General features: G+C 36.9%; 1 protein-coding gene across 6 annotated transcripts in view; it reads left to right on the top strand.

Moving 5' to 3' along the window:
- Positions 1–21,809, top strand: part of LRRC7 (leucine rich repeat containing 7) — a 574,473-nt gene that overhangs the window by 360,320 nt on the left and 192,344 nt on the right. For all 6 annotated transcript variants that reach the window (XR_014053757.1, XR_014053759.1, XR_014053758.1 and 3 more), the window contains one exon: positions 15,471–15,534. Coding sequence is in view for 3 of the 6 variants with exons in the window: in XM_081490660.1 (XP_081346786.1) it covers positions 15,471–15,534 (64 nt within the window). In the remaining 3 variants the exon portion in view is untranslated. The remainder of the gene's footprint in view (positions 1–15,470; positions 15,535–21,809) is intronic.

The raw sequence follows: 21,809 nt of genomic DNA, 5'->3' as shown, positions 1-21,809 counted from the left end.
ACTAACGTGTGAGATGAGTGCAATTGTACAGTAGTTTGAGCATTCTTTGTCATTGCCTTTCTTTGGAATTGGAATGAAAACTGACCTTTTCCAGTCCTGTGGCCACTGCTGAGTTTTCCATATTTGCTGGCATATTGAGTGCAGCATTTTCACAGCATCATCTTTCAGGTTTTGAAATAGCTCAACTGGAGTGTTCAGTAAAAAATAAAAAATAAAAATTTAGACCTGGAACTTAGGAGCATCTGTGATTAGATAGTCACATTTCAGTCATCAAATGTTTGAGTTTGCATAGGGGGATACTGTGTAGAATATTGTTCCAGTATCAACAGATTCTTGACCACCTCGGTATGATTTAAAAATTTTGTTCATTTATTTATTTATTTTTGGCTGTGCTGGGTCTTCGTTACCAAGCAGGTCTTTTTCTCTAGTTTCTGCTCACAGAGGCTGCTCTCTAGCTATAGTGTGCAGGCTTCTCATTGCAATCGCTTCTCTTGTTGCCAAGCACGGGCCTCAAGGGTTGTGTCTCCCAGTCTGTAGAGCCCAGGCTCACTAGGTGTGGCACACAGGTTTAGTCTGCTCCGTGGAATATGGGGTCTTTCCCAAACAGGGATCAAACCTGTGTCTCCTGGGTTGGCAGGCAGATTCTTTCCTGCAAGCCATCAGAGAAGCCCACTCTGTGTGATTGAAGCTGAAAAAGACTTTAGTGATAGGACACTGGATAAATGAAAGAACAGACGATATAACACGTAAAACTTAGAAAAAAGGCAAAAGCAATGTTAAAAAGAACACTGTGGTGTAATACCATTATTGCCACCACTGAATGCTGAATGCCACTGTTTGTCCCGGCACCCTGCCAGCACTGGGTTCTGACCACCCATATTGAACCATCGCCTTGCAGTGTTACTTTTGCTGCTGTTGCTCCTTAAACCATAAAGAATTCTCCACGGTTAGCTTCTGTGGCAAGAAGGAGCACGTGTCTGACGTAAAGCCCCTGTACCCAATTCACTGATGCCAGCCAGAGAAACTTGAAAACAAGATACCTGGCTTCTAAAAGGGATGTTGATCCCCAACAGCCAAAAACCACCATGTATACTTACTCATCAACATTAGGTTTATAATTGCTGCAGCATGGGAAGCTGCATACCATGGAGAACCATGGAGTATCTCAGTAAGAGGGAGTTAGGACAGACTTCTAGGTGATTTTGGGGAAGGTTTGAGTACATGTTTGTCTTTTCTGGATCAGATGTTCTCTGAAAGTGGGACACTTGGTTATTGGAGATTTGGGCATTTTTTAACCTGTTTGACCAGGAGAATGGAAAGGAATTGGAGTTGTCATGGGAGAGATAATAATACCTCATAGTAATAGAAGCACGAGTCTGCTTTTGTCTCTATCTGGGTCTGATTTTGTAGTCAACTTATTTCTGTTTTATTGTATCATTGTCTGAAGAGTCCTCAACTGATAATTTTGTGAAATTGCTTATGATCAGCAGGGAAATATCATGGTTTGGTGGTAAGATCCAGGCTAGCTACCAGCTGTCAGCTGTCAGGCCTGCTGTTCCTTTCTCAATAGGTAAGCTTTGCCTCCTACCAAGATTCCTAAAGTGGAAATTACCAAAATGCCAGATGTTGGGCATCCAATTTAAAAAATTACCAAGCCTGTAATTTCCAAATATTATTAGTCAGCTCAGGTTGCTGTGACTGAATGATTTGAGCAACAGGAATTTATTTCTCATAGTTACAGAAGTTGGAGGACCAAGATCAAGGTATCGGTCAATTCTGTTCCACAAGAGGACCCTCATAGTCAAAGCCATAGCTTTTCCAGTAGTCAGGTATGGGTGTGAGTGTTGGACCTTAAGGAAAGCTGAGCACTGAAGAATTAATGCTTTTGAATTATGGTGCTGGAAGAGACTCTTGATAGTCCCTTGAACAGCAAGGAGATCAAACCAGTCAATCCTAAAGGAAGTCAACCCTGAATATTCATTGCAAGGACTGATGCTGAAGCTGAAGCTCCAATACTTTGGCCATTCTGATGTGAAGAGCTGACATATTGGAAAAAGGACAATATGGGAAAGATTGAGGGTATGAACAACAACATATATATGTATATATATACATAATATGTATATACTGAAGTTATTTCTCCAGTAAGTTTAGTTAGCATCTACCATCTCATTTAGAGGTATAAAAATAAAAAGTAAAAATAGAAGAAATTTGTTTCCTTATGACAAGAACTCTTAGGATTTCCTCTCAACTACTTTCATATATAGCATATAGCAGTGTTCCCTTATAGTCATCATGTTATATATTACACCTCTTACATAGATTTTAAAATATTATTTTCTATTGCTCAGCTTCTCATAAGAGACTACATACAGGTTGCATACAAACCAAAATGGTTTGATGGGGTTTTATTTTCCAATCTACAAAAATTATGGCAGTTTTTCTTATAATTTTCCTTTGATAGCATAATACTTTTCAAGAGGCAAAACCATAATGATATTTTCACTAATAATTTCCTTTCATAAAAATGCAGTTCTTGTCAATTGATTTTTTAATCTGCAGAGTCTTCTGAGACATATTTAAAGGGGTTCAATTTAGTCTCATGACCTCCAAAGCTAAATCTACCAGAGAATGTCTCCCATTAGAGAATGTAGCTAATTTAGGATACTATAAATGGCTGTAGATAATAATATCTATAGGGGGATTATAGGCAGTAAAACCAGAAAGGTAGACTGGTGTCAAATTATAATTTTCTTGAATACAGTGTTGAGGAATTTGGACCTTTTCCTGAAATAATTTGATTTCTGTGCCCAGAAATGACATGAATTGGGGGATTACTCTTGTGACAGTGATAAATATGGATTAGAGAAAGCTGAAAGCTGAAGGTAGGCAGACTAGCAAAGAGGCTGTTACAAAGTCCTGGGTCACCATAGCCCATGAAGTAAGAGGGGCTAAACCAAGAAGTAAGTAAACTAACAAGTGAAAGCAGCTAAAGGATTCTTCATCTTTTAAACCCTAATTCTAATATCATCTGATGTTATTGTTGTTCAGTCTCTAAGTCATGTCCAGCTCTTTGTGACCCCGTGGACTGCAGTACACCAGGCTCCTCTGTCCTCCACTATCTCCCAGAGTTTATTCAAATTCATGTCCGTTGGGTCGGTGATGCTATCTAACCATCTCATCCTTTGCCACCCCCTTCTCCTTTTACCTTCAGTCTTTCCCAGCATCAGGGTCTTGCCCAATGAATCAGCTCTTCACATCAGGTGGTAGAAGTATTGGAGCTTCAGTTTCAGCATCGGGCCTTCCAATGAACATTCAGTGTTGATTTCCTTCAGGATTGACTACTTTAATCTCCTTTGATCTCCAGTTCAAATCAAGTCAAGTCAAGTCGCTCAGTCGTGTCCGACTCTTTGCGACCCCATGGACTGCAGCCCACCAGGCTCCTCGGTCCATGGGATTCTCCAGGCAAGAATACTGGAGTGGGTTGCCATTTCCTTCTCCAGTCCAAGGGACTCTCAAGAGTCTTCTCCAGCACCACAATTCAAAAGAATCAGTTCTTTAGCACTCAGCCTTCCTAATGGTCCAGTTCTCACATGAATACTGGGAAAAAACATAGCTTTGACTGAACAGACCTTTGTCAGCATGTTATCTGATGTGAAGCCTTTTCTGGGTCAGGCAGAGAGGATGAAAAGAGAACATATATTCAAGACATATAATAGAGATAGAATAAACAGATGCTTGAAATTGACTGATTTGGAGGGTGATAGAGGAAGAAAAGTTAGGAGTAGCTTCCAGGTTTCTATTTTAGACTACAAGGAAGGTAGTCCTTCCATTTATCAAAATAGGAGATAGAGACACTGGAGGCAAGTTCTTTATAGCAGCTTTACTGGGACAATCATTCCTTCCTTTTCTTAAAGTGTTGTGGGCTACATCTTCTTATTTTGGCACTGACGGTTCTCCATCCCCAAGACCTACTCAGAGTGTGAAGGTCCATTTTGACTCTGGGAACATGACCCACTGTGGCCTCACAGGGAGTTAATTCTCTGAACCAGTCTTCCCCATGAGTGAACTGCTTTGAGAAAGAACTTTCTGTGTCTTCCTCGGGCTTTAACGTGAAGGAGACAAAGAGCTCCTTGGAGTCCCTTCTTGTTGCCAAGAATTTTATTGAGAAAACACTTCTCTATTTCCCAAACATGTCAAATACTTCAATACCTAGGAGAATGCTGGTGCTTGTGTCCTTTTCCTTGCTTGCAATTTCCTTTCTGCCTTCTTTGTCCTGTGAACTCTTCATCTCATTAGCCCCAATTCCAATATTATCTGATATGAAGCCAACTCTGGGTCAGTTCCTGAATTACAAGTTCTCACAACACTGACATTTTCTGGGCAACATGAGACCCAGGCATAATAAATTAACACATTAATTTCAAAATCATTGAACTTCTGAATTTTCTGTTAGACTATAAACTCCATCAGAGCAGGGACTATGTGTGTTGTATAAATCCTTGAATTACTATTAAACACATAAGAAAAACCTCCAGTTATCCATTATTATTGTCAATTTTAAGTTTTTACATCCATTTCACTAAGTTGTGAGGTACCTGAAGGAAGTGACCACATGTTAGTCCCAGCCCTTAGCCTGGCATCTGATGTGTGTTCAATAGATGTGTGTTACATTAATGAAATAATTGTTTGTTTAATAAATTTAAAAGGCTTAATTTACAAGGAATTTGTGAAGTTTCAGGGTAGTACAAAAGAGAGATAATCAACTTGTTACTTTGTCTACAATGACAGTGATGATATGAAGTATCAGACCTTTCTTTCTCTTTGGGCACTTAGCTAAGTGTATTGTAACACTGACAAAAAGTGAATCTTTCCTCAGTAAAATTTAGGTTCAAAAACATAATTTTTGACAGTATGTTGAGAAGCACTGTTTGAACTTATGACTTTTTAAAAGCAAGACTGATTTTATATAATCACCCATAAGAAATAGTGGTATTAGAACTTAGTGTCTTTAGCAGTTCTTTGCGGAGAAGGCAATGGCACCCCACTCCAGTACTCTTGCCTGGAAAATCCCATGGACAGAAGAGCCTGGTAGGCTGCAGTCCATGGTGTTGCAAAGAGTCGGACATGACTGAGCAACTTCCCTTTCACTTTTCACTTTCATGCATTGGAGAAGGAAATGGCAACCCACTCCAGTGTTCTTGCCTGGAGAATCCCAGGGACGGGAGAGCCTGGTGGGCTGCCGTCTATGGGGTCGCACAGAGTCGGACATGACTGAAGCAACTTAGCAGCAGCAGCAGCAGCAGTTCTTTGATTGAAATGAGTCTTCATTATGAGGCACATTTCACAATGGTCTCATCTGGAGTTTATTTGTTACCCATTGTTCTATTTGGTTTCTCTTGTACAGTCCATTATTTCTGGTAGCTATTGTATTGTATTTTATTTCACAACTTCTGACTACTGATTGTTATATTTTAGCATGATAGACTTTATGCCAAATTATATCCATGGGGGAAAAATTAGTCCTGTTTAAGGCCAATCAAAAAGTTATCCTAAGTGAATTTGTTCTTAAATGGCTATTTTAATGATCATATACAGCTGAAAGAATATATCATTCCAATTATTAAATAAAATCAAATGTTATTTCTATGTGTTGATAGACACCATAAAAAAAACACCAGTAATGTAGGTTTTAGCATTCAAATATTAAGGGAAGAATCTCTCATAGTAAATACATAGAAGAAAAAAATCAAGTTGAGTCTGAGGCAAATATTTTAAGAAGAAGCTGAATTTAGAAAAAAAATTGTGAATATATAACAAATATAAAAATGAAGAGATATGCAGATTTGAAAAATATTATCTTTACCTTATTTCTGAAACTATAAAGTAATAAAAAGTAAATGAAACAGAATATATATAGACCTACAGTCATTGTTTCTGAAAAGTTGAAATTGTAAACATCAGAAATCATACCAAAACCCACAGAATAGTTGATGAAAATGAAATTGTCAGAATAAAAAACTAGAATTTTGATAAGTCAAATTCAGGAAGGATAAAACATAAACTACTTATAACATTGTTGGACCTTGAAGTATTATGTTATTAATAAATGAAATAAGTCAGACAGAGAAAGATACATACTATATGTATGAGCTCTCATCATAGGAAAAACATTTTTTTTTTCTGTTTCTTTTCTTTTGTTATCTGTATGAAATGATGGATGTTCACTAAACCTATTGTGGTAATCATTTCATGATATAAATAAGTCAAATCATCTTGCTGTATATCTTTAAACTTATACAGTGCTGTATTTCAATTATAGCTCAATAAAAGTGGACCAAAAAATAAAATCAATTGAAGCTGCAAAAGTTACACAAATAATTTTATACATATTTTCTATTTCTTTTTAAATTATCTAAATTGCATATTATCTCTAAAAGTCCCAAAAGTGCCTTTGTACTTAATTTAAGTAGTAAAATATTCATTTCTGCACTAGCTTAGTATTGTCAAAAAATGTCTTTTCTAATCAAGAACAAAAGTGCTAAGACTATTTCTTTTATACTTTTGCTTAAAACTCAAATTAATAAATCAGGATTTTTTTAGGATTTTTTTTAAATGAGTGGGATATCAGACACTTCTGTGATTTAAAAGATCTCTATTTTTACTTTAGATCTGCCACCAACAAGCCATGTGACACTCTTAGAGGTACTTAATAGCTTGGTAGAAGGAGTGTATTTAGAAATATGCTTTTGGCAGTAAGAAACAGAATTCTGAGTAAAAGTGGCTTTTTAAGTAATAGGTACCTTGTTGTCCATAACAAAGCCTTGAGATAAGCAGTTCCAGAGTTGGTTTCAGTGGCTTAATGATTTTACTAAAAGCTTTTTTGATTTTTCTATATGCTATTCCCAGCATGTTGGTTCTCATCCTTGTGTTTGTTGCCTCATGGTTTCACAGTGTCCAGACCTCACATTTTTATTCAAACATGAGAAAAAGAGGAGAAAGAGGGATGGGGGAAAGTTCTCATGCCTTTCTCCCTCTTTATAAATCAAGGGGAAAATTTTTCTTAGGATCTCCCTCAGAATCTCTTTTCCTCCTCTTTCTGTTCTAGTAACCAGAACTGAGTCATATGCTTATATTCTAGCTGCAGAGGAGGTTTGCCTAATAACTCTTTGGCATTTCCAGTTTCTGATGCAGGCTGATACCGCTGGCAAGGAAGAAAGAGAAAGGAAATGACAGTTGCCTGGGAAACCAGCCATGGCTACCTTGGCAGATTATTTTCAAAGGTCTTTATCTGCTAAAGTTCAAATTCTATGACATCTTAGTCACAGGGTTGTTTCTGTATTATATATCAGTCAGCGTATCAACACTCTAAAGCCAGATCTATCTAAAAGTACATGAATATTTAGAAAGCCCAATGTGGCAAGTTATAATTTTTTCACCAAAGAATAGGAAGAAATAATGAGCCTGAAACAATTAGCCTGTGTATCTGTGTGCATGTGTGTGTCTGTATGTGAAAAGGGTCTAATAAAACACACAGGGTCCCTGCTCAGTTTAAAACTATAGGAGTTTTAAAATAGCTTTCAGTTCAGTCACTCAGTCGTGTCCGACTCTTTGCGACCCATGAACCGCAGCACGCCAGGCCTCCCTGTCCATCACCAACTCCCAGAGTCCACCCAAACCCATGTCCATTGAGTTGGTGATGCCATCCAACCATCTCATCCTCTGTCATCCGCTTCTTCTACTGCCTTCAATCTTTCCCAGCATCAGGGTCTTTTCCAATGAGTCAGCTCTTCACATCAGGTGGCCAAAGTATTGGAGTTTCAGCTTCAACATCAGTCCTTCCAATGAACACCCAGGACTGATCTTTAGGAGGGACTGGTTAGATCTCCTTGCAGTCCAAGAGACTCTCAAGAGTCTTCTTCAATACAGATGGCTAACAAACACATGAAAAGATGCTCAACATCACTCATTATCAGAGAAATGCAAATCAAAACCACAATGAGGTACCATTTCACACCAGTCAGAATGGCTGCTATCCAAAAGTCTACAAGCAATAAATGCTGGAGAGGGTGTGGAGAAAAGGGAACCATCTTACACTGTTGGTGGGAATGCAAACTAGTACAGCCACTATGGAGAACAATGTGGAGATTCTTTAAAAAACTGGAAATAGAACTGCCATATGACCCAGCAATCCCACTGCTGGGCATACACACTGAGGAAACCAGAACTGAAAGAGACACGTGTACCCTAGTGTTCATCGCAGCACTGTTTATAATAGCCAGGACATGGAAGCAACCTAGATGTCCATCAGCAGACGAATGGATAAGGAAGCTGTGGTACATATACGCAATGGACTATTACTCAGCCATTAAAAAGAATACATTCAAATCAGTTCTAAAGAGGTGGATGAAACTGGAGCCTATTATGCAGAATAAAGTAAGCCAGAAAGAAAAACACCAATACAGTATACTAACGCATATATATGGAATTTAGAAAGATGGTAATGATAACCTTGTAAAAGAGATAGCAAAAGAGACACAGATGTATAGGACAGTCTTTTGGACTCTATGGGAGAGGGTGAGGGTGGGATGATATGGGAGAATGCCACTGAAGCGTGTAAATTATTATATGTGAAACGAATCGCCAGTCCAGGTTCCGTGCATGATATAGGGTGCTCGGGGCTGGTGCACTGGGATGATGCAGAGGGATAGGATAGAGAGGGAGGTGGGAGGGGGGTTCTGGATGGGGAGCACATGTACACCCATGGCAGATTCATGTCAATGTATGGCAAAACCAATACAATATTGTAAAGTAAAAAACAAACAAACAAAAAAAACCCCAGTCTTCTCCAACACTACAGTTCAAAAGCATCAATTCTTCTGCACTCAGGTTTCTTTATGGTCCAACTCTCACATCCATACATGACCACTGGAAAAACCATAGCCTTGACTAGATGGACCTATGTTGGCAAAGGAATGTCTCTGCTTTTTAATATGCTATCTAGGTTGGTCATAACTTTCCTTCCAAGGAGTAAGTGTCTTTTAATTTCATGGCTGCAATCACCATCTGCAGTGATTTTGGAGCCCAGAAAAATAGTCAGCCACTTTTTCCAGTGTTTCCCTATCTATTTGCCATGAAGTGATGGGACCAGATGCCATGATCTTAGTTTTCTGGATGTTGAGCTTTAAGCCAACTTTTTCACTCTCCTCTTTCACTTTCATCAAGAGGCTCTTTAGTTCTTCTTCACTTTCTGCCATAAGGGTGGTGTCATCTGCCTATCTGAGGTTATTTATATTTCTCCCAGCAATCTTGATTCCAGCTTGTGCTTCTTCCAGGCCAGCGTTTCTCATGATGTACTCTGCATATAAGTTAAATAAGCATGGTGACAATATACAGCCTTGACATACTCCTTTTCCTATTTGGAACCAGTCTGTTGTTCCATGTCCAGTTCTAACTGTTGCTTCCTGACCTGCGTACAGGTTTCTCAAGAGGCAGGTCAGGTGGTCTGGTATGCCCATCTCTTTCAGAATTTTCCACAGTTTATTGTGATCCATACAGTCAAAGGCTTTGGCTGAGTGTTTTTTCAGTAGATTTGAAACCTGTTCAAGAGCATACAGTGTAGGTTGCAGCATATTCTAGTGCAGATGAACATCTTCATAGTTGACTGTATTTCCCATAACCTCTTGATTGGACTGCTTCAGTGCAAGTTAGGAGCTTCAGTTTCTCCAGTGTGGTCATCTACAGAGATAATTGTTGTAGTTTCTGCTCATATGTCACCGTCCCTCCAGAAAGTGTTCAAAAAGTCTTGTACAATTTTTTCTTTGTTGCATTGTCATGAGTTAGAAATGCACAAAAATTTTTGGTCAGTGGGAAAATTCATGTTCAGAGTGAATGAATGATTGGTTCTGGTCATAAACCCAAGAAGACTAGAGAGAGAGTAAATGAAATTCGGCTTTCTCCTCAATCTAATTAGAGCAGTGCAGAAATTGTCTTATATCTGGTTGCTGTTCACAAGGTACTATTTTACACTTCATTGGAGAAGTTTATCTTACTATATGAACTAGAGGTCATCTTTAGAAGTTACCTGTGAGTTTATTTCTTCATACAGAATATTTTTTCATGCTATGCATTAAATTAGAGATATGTAGTTATAGGAAAGAAAAATTTTTCAATATGACATCTAGAAATTAGCTTAAACTTTTAAATGTTGAATATTTAAAAGGAAAAAAATATTTCCTAAGGACACACTGAAAATATGTGACAGTTTGATGTAAGTTATATATTTTAAATATTTTTCTAATATTTTAAATACTATAAGGAGAAATATCTTAATTAGAAGCATTCACAAATTGCTTAATTAGAATTAAAAATTAAGTCTTCTCAACATTCTTCAACAAAATAATAGATGTTTTGTGTGGTTACATGTCCTTCTGGGACATCCAAGGAGCCAGTTTAGCTTTTTGTTGCTCTTCTTAGGAAGAATTGAATGGATTTGATGGAGAGTACATAAATATTGTAACTTTAACATTGGCTTAAGATTTAGCAATAATCAAGGAAGAATTTTTTCAGTTTTTATTGGAATATAGTTGATTTACAATGTTGTGTTAGTATCAGGTATACAGCATAGTGAATCAGTTATACATAAGCATATATCCATTCTTTTTTTAAGATTCTTTTCCTACACAGGCCATTAAGGGAGAATTTTTATAGAAAATATTTTATCATCGAAATTATGTTATTGGATACTAGATTTTACATTTTTTTCTGGTGTGTAAAGATAATGAATGTACATTTCTTCAAAATAAATGAGGTATGCCAGTGTTGCATTTTTAAAGAATATCAATTCTGGGCCTTCTTGTCCTCAGTACATGTGTCATAAGAAATGATTTATCTCAAAATGTATAATATAAGGTTCATTTAAAGAAAGATTGTGGACAAGAGAAGGACCCAATAGTGTGGCATGTCCAAAGTATAAAATGCAAATGTCCATTTAACATACGAGATGGATTAGGTAAAGTGGAAAGATGGTATATTCTTTCCCTAAGTTCCAGTGAGAGAGAAACATCAGACAGTAGGAACTGAGGGGAGTTCTCTTATCCTTGTGACATGAATAGCCACTAATTAGAGAGTGTCTGAGAACATTTGAAAGGCAAGTTAAAAGCTGGAATGAATAAACCCATGCCAAAACTTTGCAGAATCTTGCAAGAGTCAGCAAACCCAAGTTACTGCACTGGGAATTTATGGAGAAACAAAAATCCTGCCAACTTAATGTGGCTTCAGAAGTAATTGTACACTTAAATAGATAAAACCTCTGAATCTGATAAAAAGCAAATCACAGATTATACAATTTTATCAAAGTGACAGATGTACCAAGATATTGAATTATTTCCCATAATTGCTCTAACTGGAATCTTTTACCAGATTTGCAATTGGATAAATGCTATAAAGTAGTAGCATTCTAGTAAGGATTTAATTTTCATAAGTGCAACCAAATGACACTATTAAGAACAAATGCCCCTAGATTCCAGTAACATGTACCCTAAGAATAAGAATTTCAAATAGTATATAAATATAGTTATCTAGTGGCAATTATCTAATGATAAATATTTCCAGTCCTTAATTTATCTGTTATATCAAGTTTTGAAGAGTTAGATATTTCTTAGGGACCAGGCTTATCTCATAAACGCATGGAGCTATCTAGACTGATGTAGATCAGGGGTTGGAAAATTATGGCTTGTGTTCCAAATTTGGTGACCCCTTTTTAGTAAATAAAACTTTATTGGAAAACAAACATCTCCATGTGTTAACATGTCATATGTGGCATTGCACTACAATGGCAGAATTGAGTAATGGAGACAGAGACAATATGGCCCACAGAACATAAAACACTTCTTATCTAGCCTTAAATAGAAAAACGTTTGTTGATCCCTGGCGTAGACTACAGTCAGCTTTAGAGCATATACTTTTCTTAAAAACATTCATATTTAAGCAATGGTCAAGCCAAATAATTCAGGCCAGATTTAGATGACTCGCCACTGCTGGAAAAAGAGGTCCTGTGTCAGCCCTGACACTAACTTTCCATGTGACCTTAACCAAGTCACCAAGCCTCCTCTAGCGAGGACAAGGAAACGTTCCTTTTTCCTGAGGTTGCAGTGCATAAGAGCAAATGGCAAAAATCAACATGGTCTTTTAAAGAAGAATGTGAAAATCAAACCAGGGTCTAAAATAGTTATAAATACAAGGAGAGCCTGAAGTGAATATTGGGAGCTGAGAGGCAGAGCCTGATTGGTCAGAGTTTCAAGCAGACAAATGAGGCCGATTTGCTCAAATTTAAATCCTGTACTCATGATCGGAAAACACACAGGCTCGTGTTTTCATGCACTAAGTATATGTCTCTGATTTCATGGACTAGGATGGAGAAGAACACAATTTCATCATCTGCAAAAAATCATTTAAAGTGTTCTCCTAGCCTAAGAAATGTCCTGTAGAAAAGAGAAATGTTTCTGATCATATATATGGGAAATAGTCAAAATGAATCTATTAAATAATCATAACAAGCATTTGTATATTTTATGAGAAAGCCTGCTGATAAGAAACCTATCTGACATTTTTTAAGCAAGATTTGCAAAATGTACTGGCCATCTGAATTCTTTTAAAATCATGCAGCACATAAGTCCTTAGGAAAACTTCAGGAAAATCTGACCTCAATAATTTCTTAAAATATTTCCAACTCTGAAATTCTTCCCTAAGTTTTTCAATACCTAACTCTTAAAGAGCACCTACCATATGTCAGGCACTATTTATGTGCTTTAACTTATTAATTTATTTTAATTATCAGAATAACCCTATAATGTAAGGATGCTTATTAGCATTCCCATATTACAGATGAGAAGCAAAGATATTCTTGTTGGTTTAAAGTCAAACAGCTAGTGAGAGGTAGGATTGGGATTTAGGCCCAGGTTGTCTGAACTGATTCTGTGTCCTAAACTGCTTTCCTTTTAGAGTTTTGTGGCTATGTTTGAAATATCAAAAAAAAAAGAGAAACTCAACTAAATATTTCACTTAGTATTTTTTATTATTTGAAATTTTTAAAACCTACTAGTTGAAATGTCAAGAGTAAACTTAACACAAGATATAGATACTCTAAAATGGATGAACTTCAGCCTTATCTGCCTTTAACATTATGCATAATTCTTAATAAGTAAGCCAATGTATATTCATTACAATATTCATTAAATCAGGCCTATTAGGATATCTCTTTGGCAACTGTTAATTAATTGTAGATGCCTGGTAAAAATTGAATAGTTTTTCTTTGTAAATATTTCTAGAATTCAAACATCTCACTAGTGAAGAATCATTCACTCATGCACATATGAATATCTTCACTAAACAAACACTGACTGAGAAGCTGTTTGTATGACTGACAATTTACTTGCTCTCATGAAGCTTGAATCTAGCAGGGGGGAAATAATTAGTAAGTAAACAAAAAGTATTTTAATTTTCAGTATTGAATATTAAAATAAAAATGTTAAATACTTTCAATGGTAAGTGTTAAGAAAATGAAACAGGGCAATGTACAGAGTGAAGATGGGAAGGGAGATTTAATTTGGGGATATGAGGAGGCAACATATGAGCTGAGTTGAAAAGGAGCCAGCTTTGCAAAGATTTATGGGTAGAATGTTATAGGCAGGAGAAGTAGCAATGATAAAAGTAACAGTCATGGATATTTTACACATTTCTACCACTTTTACGTATATAATATGAACATAGGTTGGTAAACATCATTTAACACAATTGAGTACCAATTTCATTAGAACTTGCTCATTAGAACTTCAGATAACTAGGTGAGCATTACAAATGAATCTGAATAATCAGCAAGTTACTTGGTTCAGACAAGTGATGATGAAATTGTCAGCATAACTGATGGAGAATGAGACCCAAACTGTATAACCAAGTCCTGATGTTTTCTCCCTGACCTATGGTTGTGATCATGCCTTCTAGGCCAGTCATTTGTAAGGGGAAGTCATACCAGTTAGATCCCTGTGCGGAGACAGGGAAATAGACCCCAGGCCCACGTGTGTTTACCATAAGGACAAAGGTGTACAGTCTAATGAGTACACTCACATTTCTTCTCCATGAGACCTGATTACCCTGTTAGAAACTGCAATCCTGTTATAAGAATTCTTCTTATCTTCCTCCTCTGCTTAAGTGTTCTTCATAGCACTTACAACCTTCTAGTATTTTATTTTACTTAATCATTTTATTTATTGTCATTATCATCTGCACTGGAAGTAGAGTTCTTTCAAGGAGTAATTTTTCTTTCTTTTCATACAGTGCTATTCCCCAGGCCCCAGAAGACTCTCCAGCACAGAATAATCTTTCAAAAACAGTTTCTGAGTAGAGAAACAGTACACAGATTTTTTTTTTTTTTGCATTTCTGAGTGCCTAATAGTCTGAATTATAGTAGTATTTCATTTGCTGCTTATAAAAGCCCTATAAGATAATGGCTACATGAATTTTAAAGATGAAAGAACTAAATTTTTTTAAGATTTGAGTCAACAATGCCTCCAGAGTTTCTGTATGTAGTCAAGACGTGAAGATAGCATTCTGTTTAGTGGGGAGATAAAAAACTTGAAAATCAGAAGAATGCTACTACCTTTTCCTATATTGTTTGTTATACTTGAAAATGGCTTGATAAATACTGATTATGTATGTAATGCGCATGACTACTTCTAATCTTTGGGACCAACTCTTGCCCAAGGATTATAGTTATTCAAAGCTGTAACATCATCAAGCCAATATGCTTAGGAGATGATGAATACGAAAGTTAGGAGTAGGGGATTTTAGTACAAGCTGCTATGTATAAAATAAGCTACCAGGGTATATAGTACATCTCAAGGAATATAACCAATATTTTATAATAGCTATAAATGAAATATAACCTTTAAAAATTGTGAATAACAGCCTTGTCCATCTGACACTTACATGATATTATAAATCAACTATACCTGAATAAAAAAGAAAAAAGTTTGTCTATAACAGAAATTCATTTAAGAAAGTAAAAATTGACAAGATTAATGATGAAATTGTGGCCATACTGTGGAATTTTAAAATGCTTCACCAAGAGCTGAGTTTATCCGTTGGTTCCCAAACCTGTATGGATGTTAGAGCCTCAACTGGTACCTTGTATTGGTACAGATATTTAACAAGCTTCTCAGACTTTCATTAAGCAGTCAGGCCTGTACTCCATCAACAGACTGGCATTTGGAAACATGGTAAGCTACTAAAGGATTTCAGGCAACAGTTTGAACATATTTCTGTATATTTGAAATTTACTTCTCCCTGAAAAATACCCAACATATCTGTACATAACATACCCAGATAAATCTGACAAGAAGGTGGCTAGAATGTCTTTTGGAGAAATTTGTCATACACTGCCTCACAATATGATTTTTCTCCATCTGTTATAGGTCAATGCACAAACTGGCCCAGTTGGAAAGACTTGACCTAGGCAATAATGAATTCAGTGAGCTGGTAAGTGAATGCATTTTCTAAACATGACCAATATACACCAGAAGATTATTTCTGTTGCTCTTTGGAACCCCAGGTATTAAATCGAGTACACATTTACATTTGCTAAATATAAAAACAAAATAAAATCTGAAATTAAAGTGATTGTTTAGCTATATAGTAAACTACAGGTAACAGAATAATATTAGGATTAACTTTTTTAAAAAGGGTGGGGTAAGTAGATAGGCAGATGCAAATTGTCAGTTTTGAGCACCAGCTATGTAGCAGGCACCATGTTCAGTGTGTTACATATGTTGCTTCATTTAATCCTGATTTGCCATGTTACCATATTAACTTTATAGAAACAAGCTGAAAGTGGTCACTGATTTACATATCTTTTATGTGGTTGAACAGGGCTTCCCTCATAGCTCAGTTGATAAAGAATCCGCCTGCAATGCAGGAGACCCCAGTTTGATTCCTGGGTCAGGAAGATTCACTGGAGAAGGGATAGGCTACCCAATCCAGTATTCTGGGGCTTCCCTTGTGGCTCAGCTGGTAAAGAATCTGCCTGCAATGCGGGAGACCTGGGTTCCATCCCTGGATTGGGAAAATCCCCTAGAGAAGGGAAAGGCTACCCAAGCCAGTTTCTGGCCTGGATTCCAGATATTCTGGATTCTGTGGCCTGGATTCCAGATACCCTGGAATGTGAAGTTAAGTGAGCCTTAGGAAGCATCAATACAAACAAAGCTAGTGGAGGCGATGGAATTCTATCCGAGCTATTTCAAATCCTAAAAGATGATGCTATGATAGTGCTGCACTCAATATGCCAGCAAATTTGGAAAACTCAGCAGTGGACACAGGTCTAGCAAAGTAAGTTTTTATTCCAATCCCAAAGAAAGGCAATGCCAAAAAATGTTCAAACTACTGCACAATTGCACTCATCTCACATGCTAGCAAAGTAATGCCCAAAATTCTCCAAGCCAGAGTTCAACAGTATGTGAACCGTGAACCTCCAGATGTTTAAGCTGGATTTAGAAAAGGCAGAGGAACCAGAGATCAAACTGCCAATATCTGTTGGATCATTGAAAAAGCAAGAGAGTTGCAGAAAAACATACTACTTTTGCTTTATTAACTATGTCAAAGCCTTTGACTATGTGGATCACAACAAACTGTGGAAAATTCTGAAAGAGATGGGAATACTAGACCACCTGACCTGCCTCCTGAGAAATCTGTATGCAGGTCAGGAAGCAACAGTTAGAACTGGACATGGAACAACAGACTGGTTCCAAATAGGGAAAGGAGTACTATTGTCAGCCTGCTTATTTAACTTATATGCAGAGTATATCATGCAAAATGCTGGGCTGGATGAAGCACAAGCTGGAATCAAGATTGCTGGGAGAAATATCAATAACCTCAGATATGCAGATGACACCACCCTTATGGCAGAAAGTGAAGAAGAACTAAAGAGCTTCTTGATGAAAGAGAAAGAGGAGAGTGAAAAAGTTGGCTTAAAGCTCAACATTCAGAAAACTAAGATCATGACATCCGATCCCGTCACTTCATGGCAAATAAATAGGGGAACAATGGAAAGAGTGACAGATTTTATTTTGGGGGGCTCCAAAATCACTGCAGATGGTGATTGCAGCCATGAAATTAAAAGACACTTACTCCTTGGAAGGAAAGTTATGACCAACCTAGACAGCATGTTAAAAAGCATAGACATTACTTTACCAACATAGGTCCGTCTAGTCAAAGCTATGGCTTTTCCAGTAGTCACATATGGATGGAAGAATTGGACTATAAAGAAAGCTGAGCGCCGAAGAATTGATGCTTTTGAACTGTGGTGTTGGAGAAGACTCTTGAGAGTCCCTTGGACTGCAAGGAGAGCCAACCAGTCAATCCTAAATTAGGAGATCAGTCCTGGGTGTTCATTGGAAGGACTGATGTTGAAGCTGAAACTCCAATACTTTGGCCACCTGATGCAAAGAGCTGACTCATTTTAAACACCCTGATGCTGGGAAAGATTGAAGACGAGAAAAGGGGATGACAGAGAATGAGATCACTGACTCAATGGACATGAGTTTGGGTAAACTCCGGGAGTTGGTGATGGATAGGGAGGCCTGGTGTGCTGCAGTCCATGGGGTTGCAGAGTCAGACACGACTGAGCAACTGAACTAAACTTTGACCATAACTAATTTGGTCATTATCCCAGCCTTTAACCAGTTTATTGAGGCTAAAAACTGACTTTTATTCCTCTGTGATTAGAAGTTTAATCTAATTTTAGGAGTTACATGGTCCCTTTAGGTTGTGTTCATCTTTCTTGCAAAGAAATGCTCTGTCATCTCTTGCCTTTCTCTGCATGTCTCCTTAAGATGGAATTTGGGTGAGTGCAAAGGGAGGTACATGTCTTTCTAACTTGAGGGAAAGAGACCCCTTGGTCTCAGACTGGTTTTCAAAAGTGTTGGCCTCTGAGGCTGATGTCTGCAGCTGATACTACCTTCTATGTCCAGTCTGCAGTTCTGAACCTGCAATCAGTTCTTTGGGCTCAGGCAGTACCCGCCTGGTAGCATTGGCCATCTCCCTCTTGCTGAAAGTGCAATCACCCAGCTATCATTGCATGTGCATGCATGCTAAAACCAGTGTCTTAATTAGCACAAACAATAAATTTTTGATATCTAATAAGACAAGGGTCTCCAACTTAGGCACTTGGACATTTTAGATACTTGAATTTTAGAAAGAGTTTTTCAGGTTTCTCAAAAGGGAAAAAACATAGTTAGAATTTGATTAGAAATGGAGTCTATAAATCAATTTTGATTGGACTAAAAATAGAAAATTGATATTTTATGATACTGAAATTTTTTGCATCAACATGACATATCTCCACTCATTTATCTATTTTTGTATCTTTCAGTATAATTTTGTAATTTTTTTAACAAGTTTTTATGTATTTCTACTTAGCTTACTCCTTTATGCCTTATTTTTTTGTTGTAGTTATAAATGCACTTTAAAAAAATATATAGTCTCCAACTATTGTGTTGCAGCATGTAGTAATCCATTTGATTCTTGCATTTTTACTTATATCTAGGTACTTGCCAAACTCTCTCAAAAATATGAATAATTTGTAGATTCTTTAGAGATTTCTAAAGTGATTTCTAATTTGGCTGTAGATTTCTTTAGTGATGGTTTAGTCACTAATGTGAATAGTTGAATAGAAGAAAGTGTCATTGATTCTTGATTTTAATTGAAATACATTTAGTGTTTATTATTAAAAATGCTCTTTAATATTAGTTTTAGATAGATACTCTATTAGGTTCAAACATATCTTCCTATTTCTAAGAGAATTTATTATTAGGCTATGCCAAACTCTATAAAATGCTCTTTTTGAATTTATTCAAATAATATTGTTTCTCCTTTAAACTGTTAATGCCATAAATTACATAGAATTTCTAGTGAAAACCGCCTTTGCATCTCTGAAATACATCCAACACGATCATGACCTTCTGTATAAACTATATTCAGTTCAATCTTGAGAATTGTTTTTACATCTACGCTCATGCATGAGGTTGGTATACATTTTTCTTGTGTACTTTATCTGTGGGTTCATTTTTTTCACCCATTTCGGAAGATTAACAGTCTTTATCTCCTCAAATGTTGCCTTTTATCTTTATCTTATGTCTCTTCTGCTAAAATCTGGCTTAAATATGTATATGAGTGATTTTGAAGTAAGTGATTTTGAATAACCATTTTATTAATTATTTTGTAAGCTTTTTTTCTGGAAAAGTAATCAGATAAAGGGTAATTCTAAAATGTGTATTTCGTGTCCTTAAAGAAAGTCTTTCTGCCACTGTACCTAAAATTAGCCAGTATTCTTTCTCCAGAGTTTAAGGCATGATGATGAAATCATTTTAAGAGTATGTTCAACTCTTTGAGCAGTTTAATGTACCAGTTAGTGACAGAGATAGTTCTAAACTACAGGTGATTCAAATTCAGGATACAAGAACAAAACATGCATTTTAAAAAACAAAACACCTAAACAACAGCAACAAAAATATTTATAGTGTAAAAAAATTTTTTTATAAGAAAACAATTCTTTAAACAGCAAGGATGAATTGCTTTTAAAGATTCAGAGGATTCATCGGGAAATTAGCATTGTTTGCATTGTTTTAACTGTATAATATTTGAAACAGTATGTCAAGTAGTCTTTATAGATTTCATAAATTTGGCCATCCATACACTGTATTAGGGCTTCCCAGGTGGATTAGATGGAAAGAATGTGTCTGTAATGTAGGAGACCCACGTTCAGTCCCTGGGTTGGTAAGATCCCCTGGAGAGGGGAATGGCAGCCCACCCCAGTATTCTTGCCTGGAGAATTCCATGGACAGAGGAGCCTGTCAGGCTACAATCCATGGGATCACAAAGAGTCAGACATGACTTAGTGAATAAACAACAACAGTGGACTGTATTAGAGTATTTATATTATATTAAACTTCTTTGTGGAAAAGCAAAACTAGTCTGCACTTTACAAGTCACCATTTTAAATACTTAGTAAGGCTACAGATCACAATAAACAAGAATTTCTAGTCTCAGTATTCAAACTGAATTTGTTTCTTTTGAATTTTTTCACTTTATGTCATGGAATCAAACAAAACTTTCAAATGGATAAATCAAATGAAGAATGGAAACACTCTGAGCAAAATAATGTAGAAGAAATGCCAATAGTTTTATAGATCGTTTGGCTTTAAAAATAATATGAATGTGTTTTCATAGAAATTTGAGGCAGTTGAATGCGGTTTTAACTTGTCATTTAAATTGATTAGAATTTAATTAAGCTTTACCTTAATGGCCAATGAGTTCACCTGCATAGTTTGCCCAAAGTATGCTCATTTTTAATTACCTAGGATGCATGTATACATGAGGCAAGCATTATATTTACATATCCAGCAATTTCCTTTATAGATAATTACAACATAGGTTTTCCACATGCCATGTCATGCTAACTCACTTCAGTTGCATCCGACTCTTCAGGACCCTATGGACTGTAGCCCACTCAGCTTCTCTGTCCATGAGATTCTCCAGGCAAGGAGAGAACAGAGTTGCCATGCTCTCCCCCAGGGGATCTTCCCAACTCAGGGATCAAACCCGCATCTCTCACATCTGTTGCTGTGGCAAGCAGGTTCTTTACATCTAGTGCCTTGGGAAGTCCCAGGTTTGCCACACCTACTAATAAAATTTTGCTAATTATTCCTCAAGTAAAACTTATAAGAAAGAAAAAAGTAATAAAAATATGATTTGTCATCATATAACCAGTAATCCCATTTTCAGGGAAAAATATTTAAAACATCCTAATTATTAACTCTTCCATTTCCTGTATTTGTAAAACGATTGATGCCATAGATTTTGTGTGTGTGTACACATATAAATTTATATATATCACAAACATTGCCAGAGTTTATTAATATATCAAGAGAAAGTTGAGAAATGTAACTCAAGTTTTAAAATTATTGGAGGCACGTCAATTTCTGTACCAGTAAATGTTCAAACAAGGGATGGAAACTATATCAAGCATTTAACAAAGAAAGTTTAATATAAACAATGGGCAATCATATTAGAAAACTGAAGGACAGAAGGGGGACTCTGAACGACCAGAGATGTAATAACTCTAGGAAGCAGCTACCACCTCTAATGGAGAGGACAAAGGGAAGACAATAGTCTAAGGAATTATGTAAACTTAAAGCTGAGACTCAGGCCTATAAAGTGGGTCACCAGTGAGCTGGTCCTGATGTCTTCAAGGGGCTAATAAGGCTAGTTCTAGTTGTGTGGAACAACTGCAAGCTGTAAACAATTGCTGTTGCTGAATTTTAGTGTCACTGCAGGGAGCAGTGTTACTGTTGAGATGCTAACTGTCCAGCCATTAAGTAAAAAGAGCAAGTAAGTCCCTTCTTCCTCCTCTAACCTCCTAGTCTGTCTCCTATAACCAGTTGCCAGTGCCTGATTCAGAGCCACCTGTCAAAAAAAAATTTAACTCAGAATTTCACTTCATGTATGGATGTGAGAGTTGGACTACAAAGAAAGCTGAGCACCAAAGAATTGTTGCTTTTGAACTGTGGTGTTGGAGAAGACTCTTGAGAGTCCCTTGGACTGCAAGGAGATCCAACCAGTCCATCCTAAAGGAGATCAGTCCTGGGTGTTCATTGGAAGGACTGATGTAGAAGCTGAAACTCCAATACTTTGGCCACCTGATGCGAAGAGCTGACTCATTGGAAAAGACCCTGATGCTGGGAAAGATTGAGGGCAGGAGA

The sequence above is a fragment of the Giraffa tippelskirchi genome, chromosome 5 (assembly GCF_054371585.1).
Source record: "Giraffa tippelskirchi isolate mGirTip1 chromosome 5, T2T-mGirTip1v1.2.pri, whole genome shotgun sequence".
NCBI classification, from domain to species: Eukaryota; Metazoa; Chordata; class Mammalia; order Artiodactyla; family Giraffidae; genus Giraffa; species Giraffa tippelskirchi.
The sequence above is the reverse complement of the archived record's forward strand: the minus strand, read 5'-3'. Positions and strand labels throughout refer to the sequence as shown.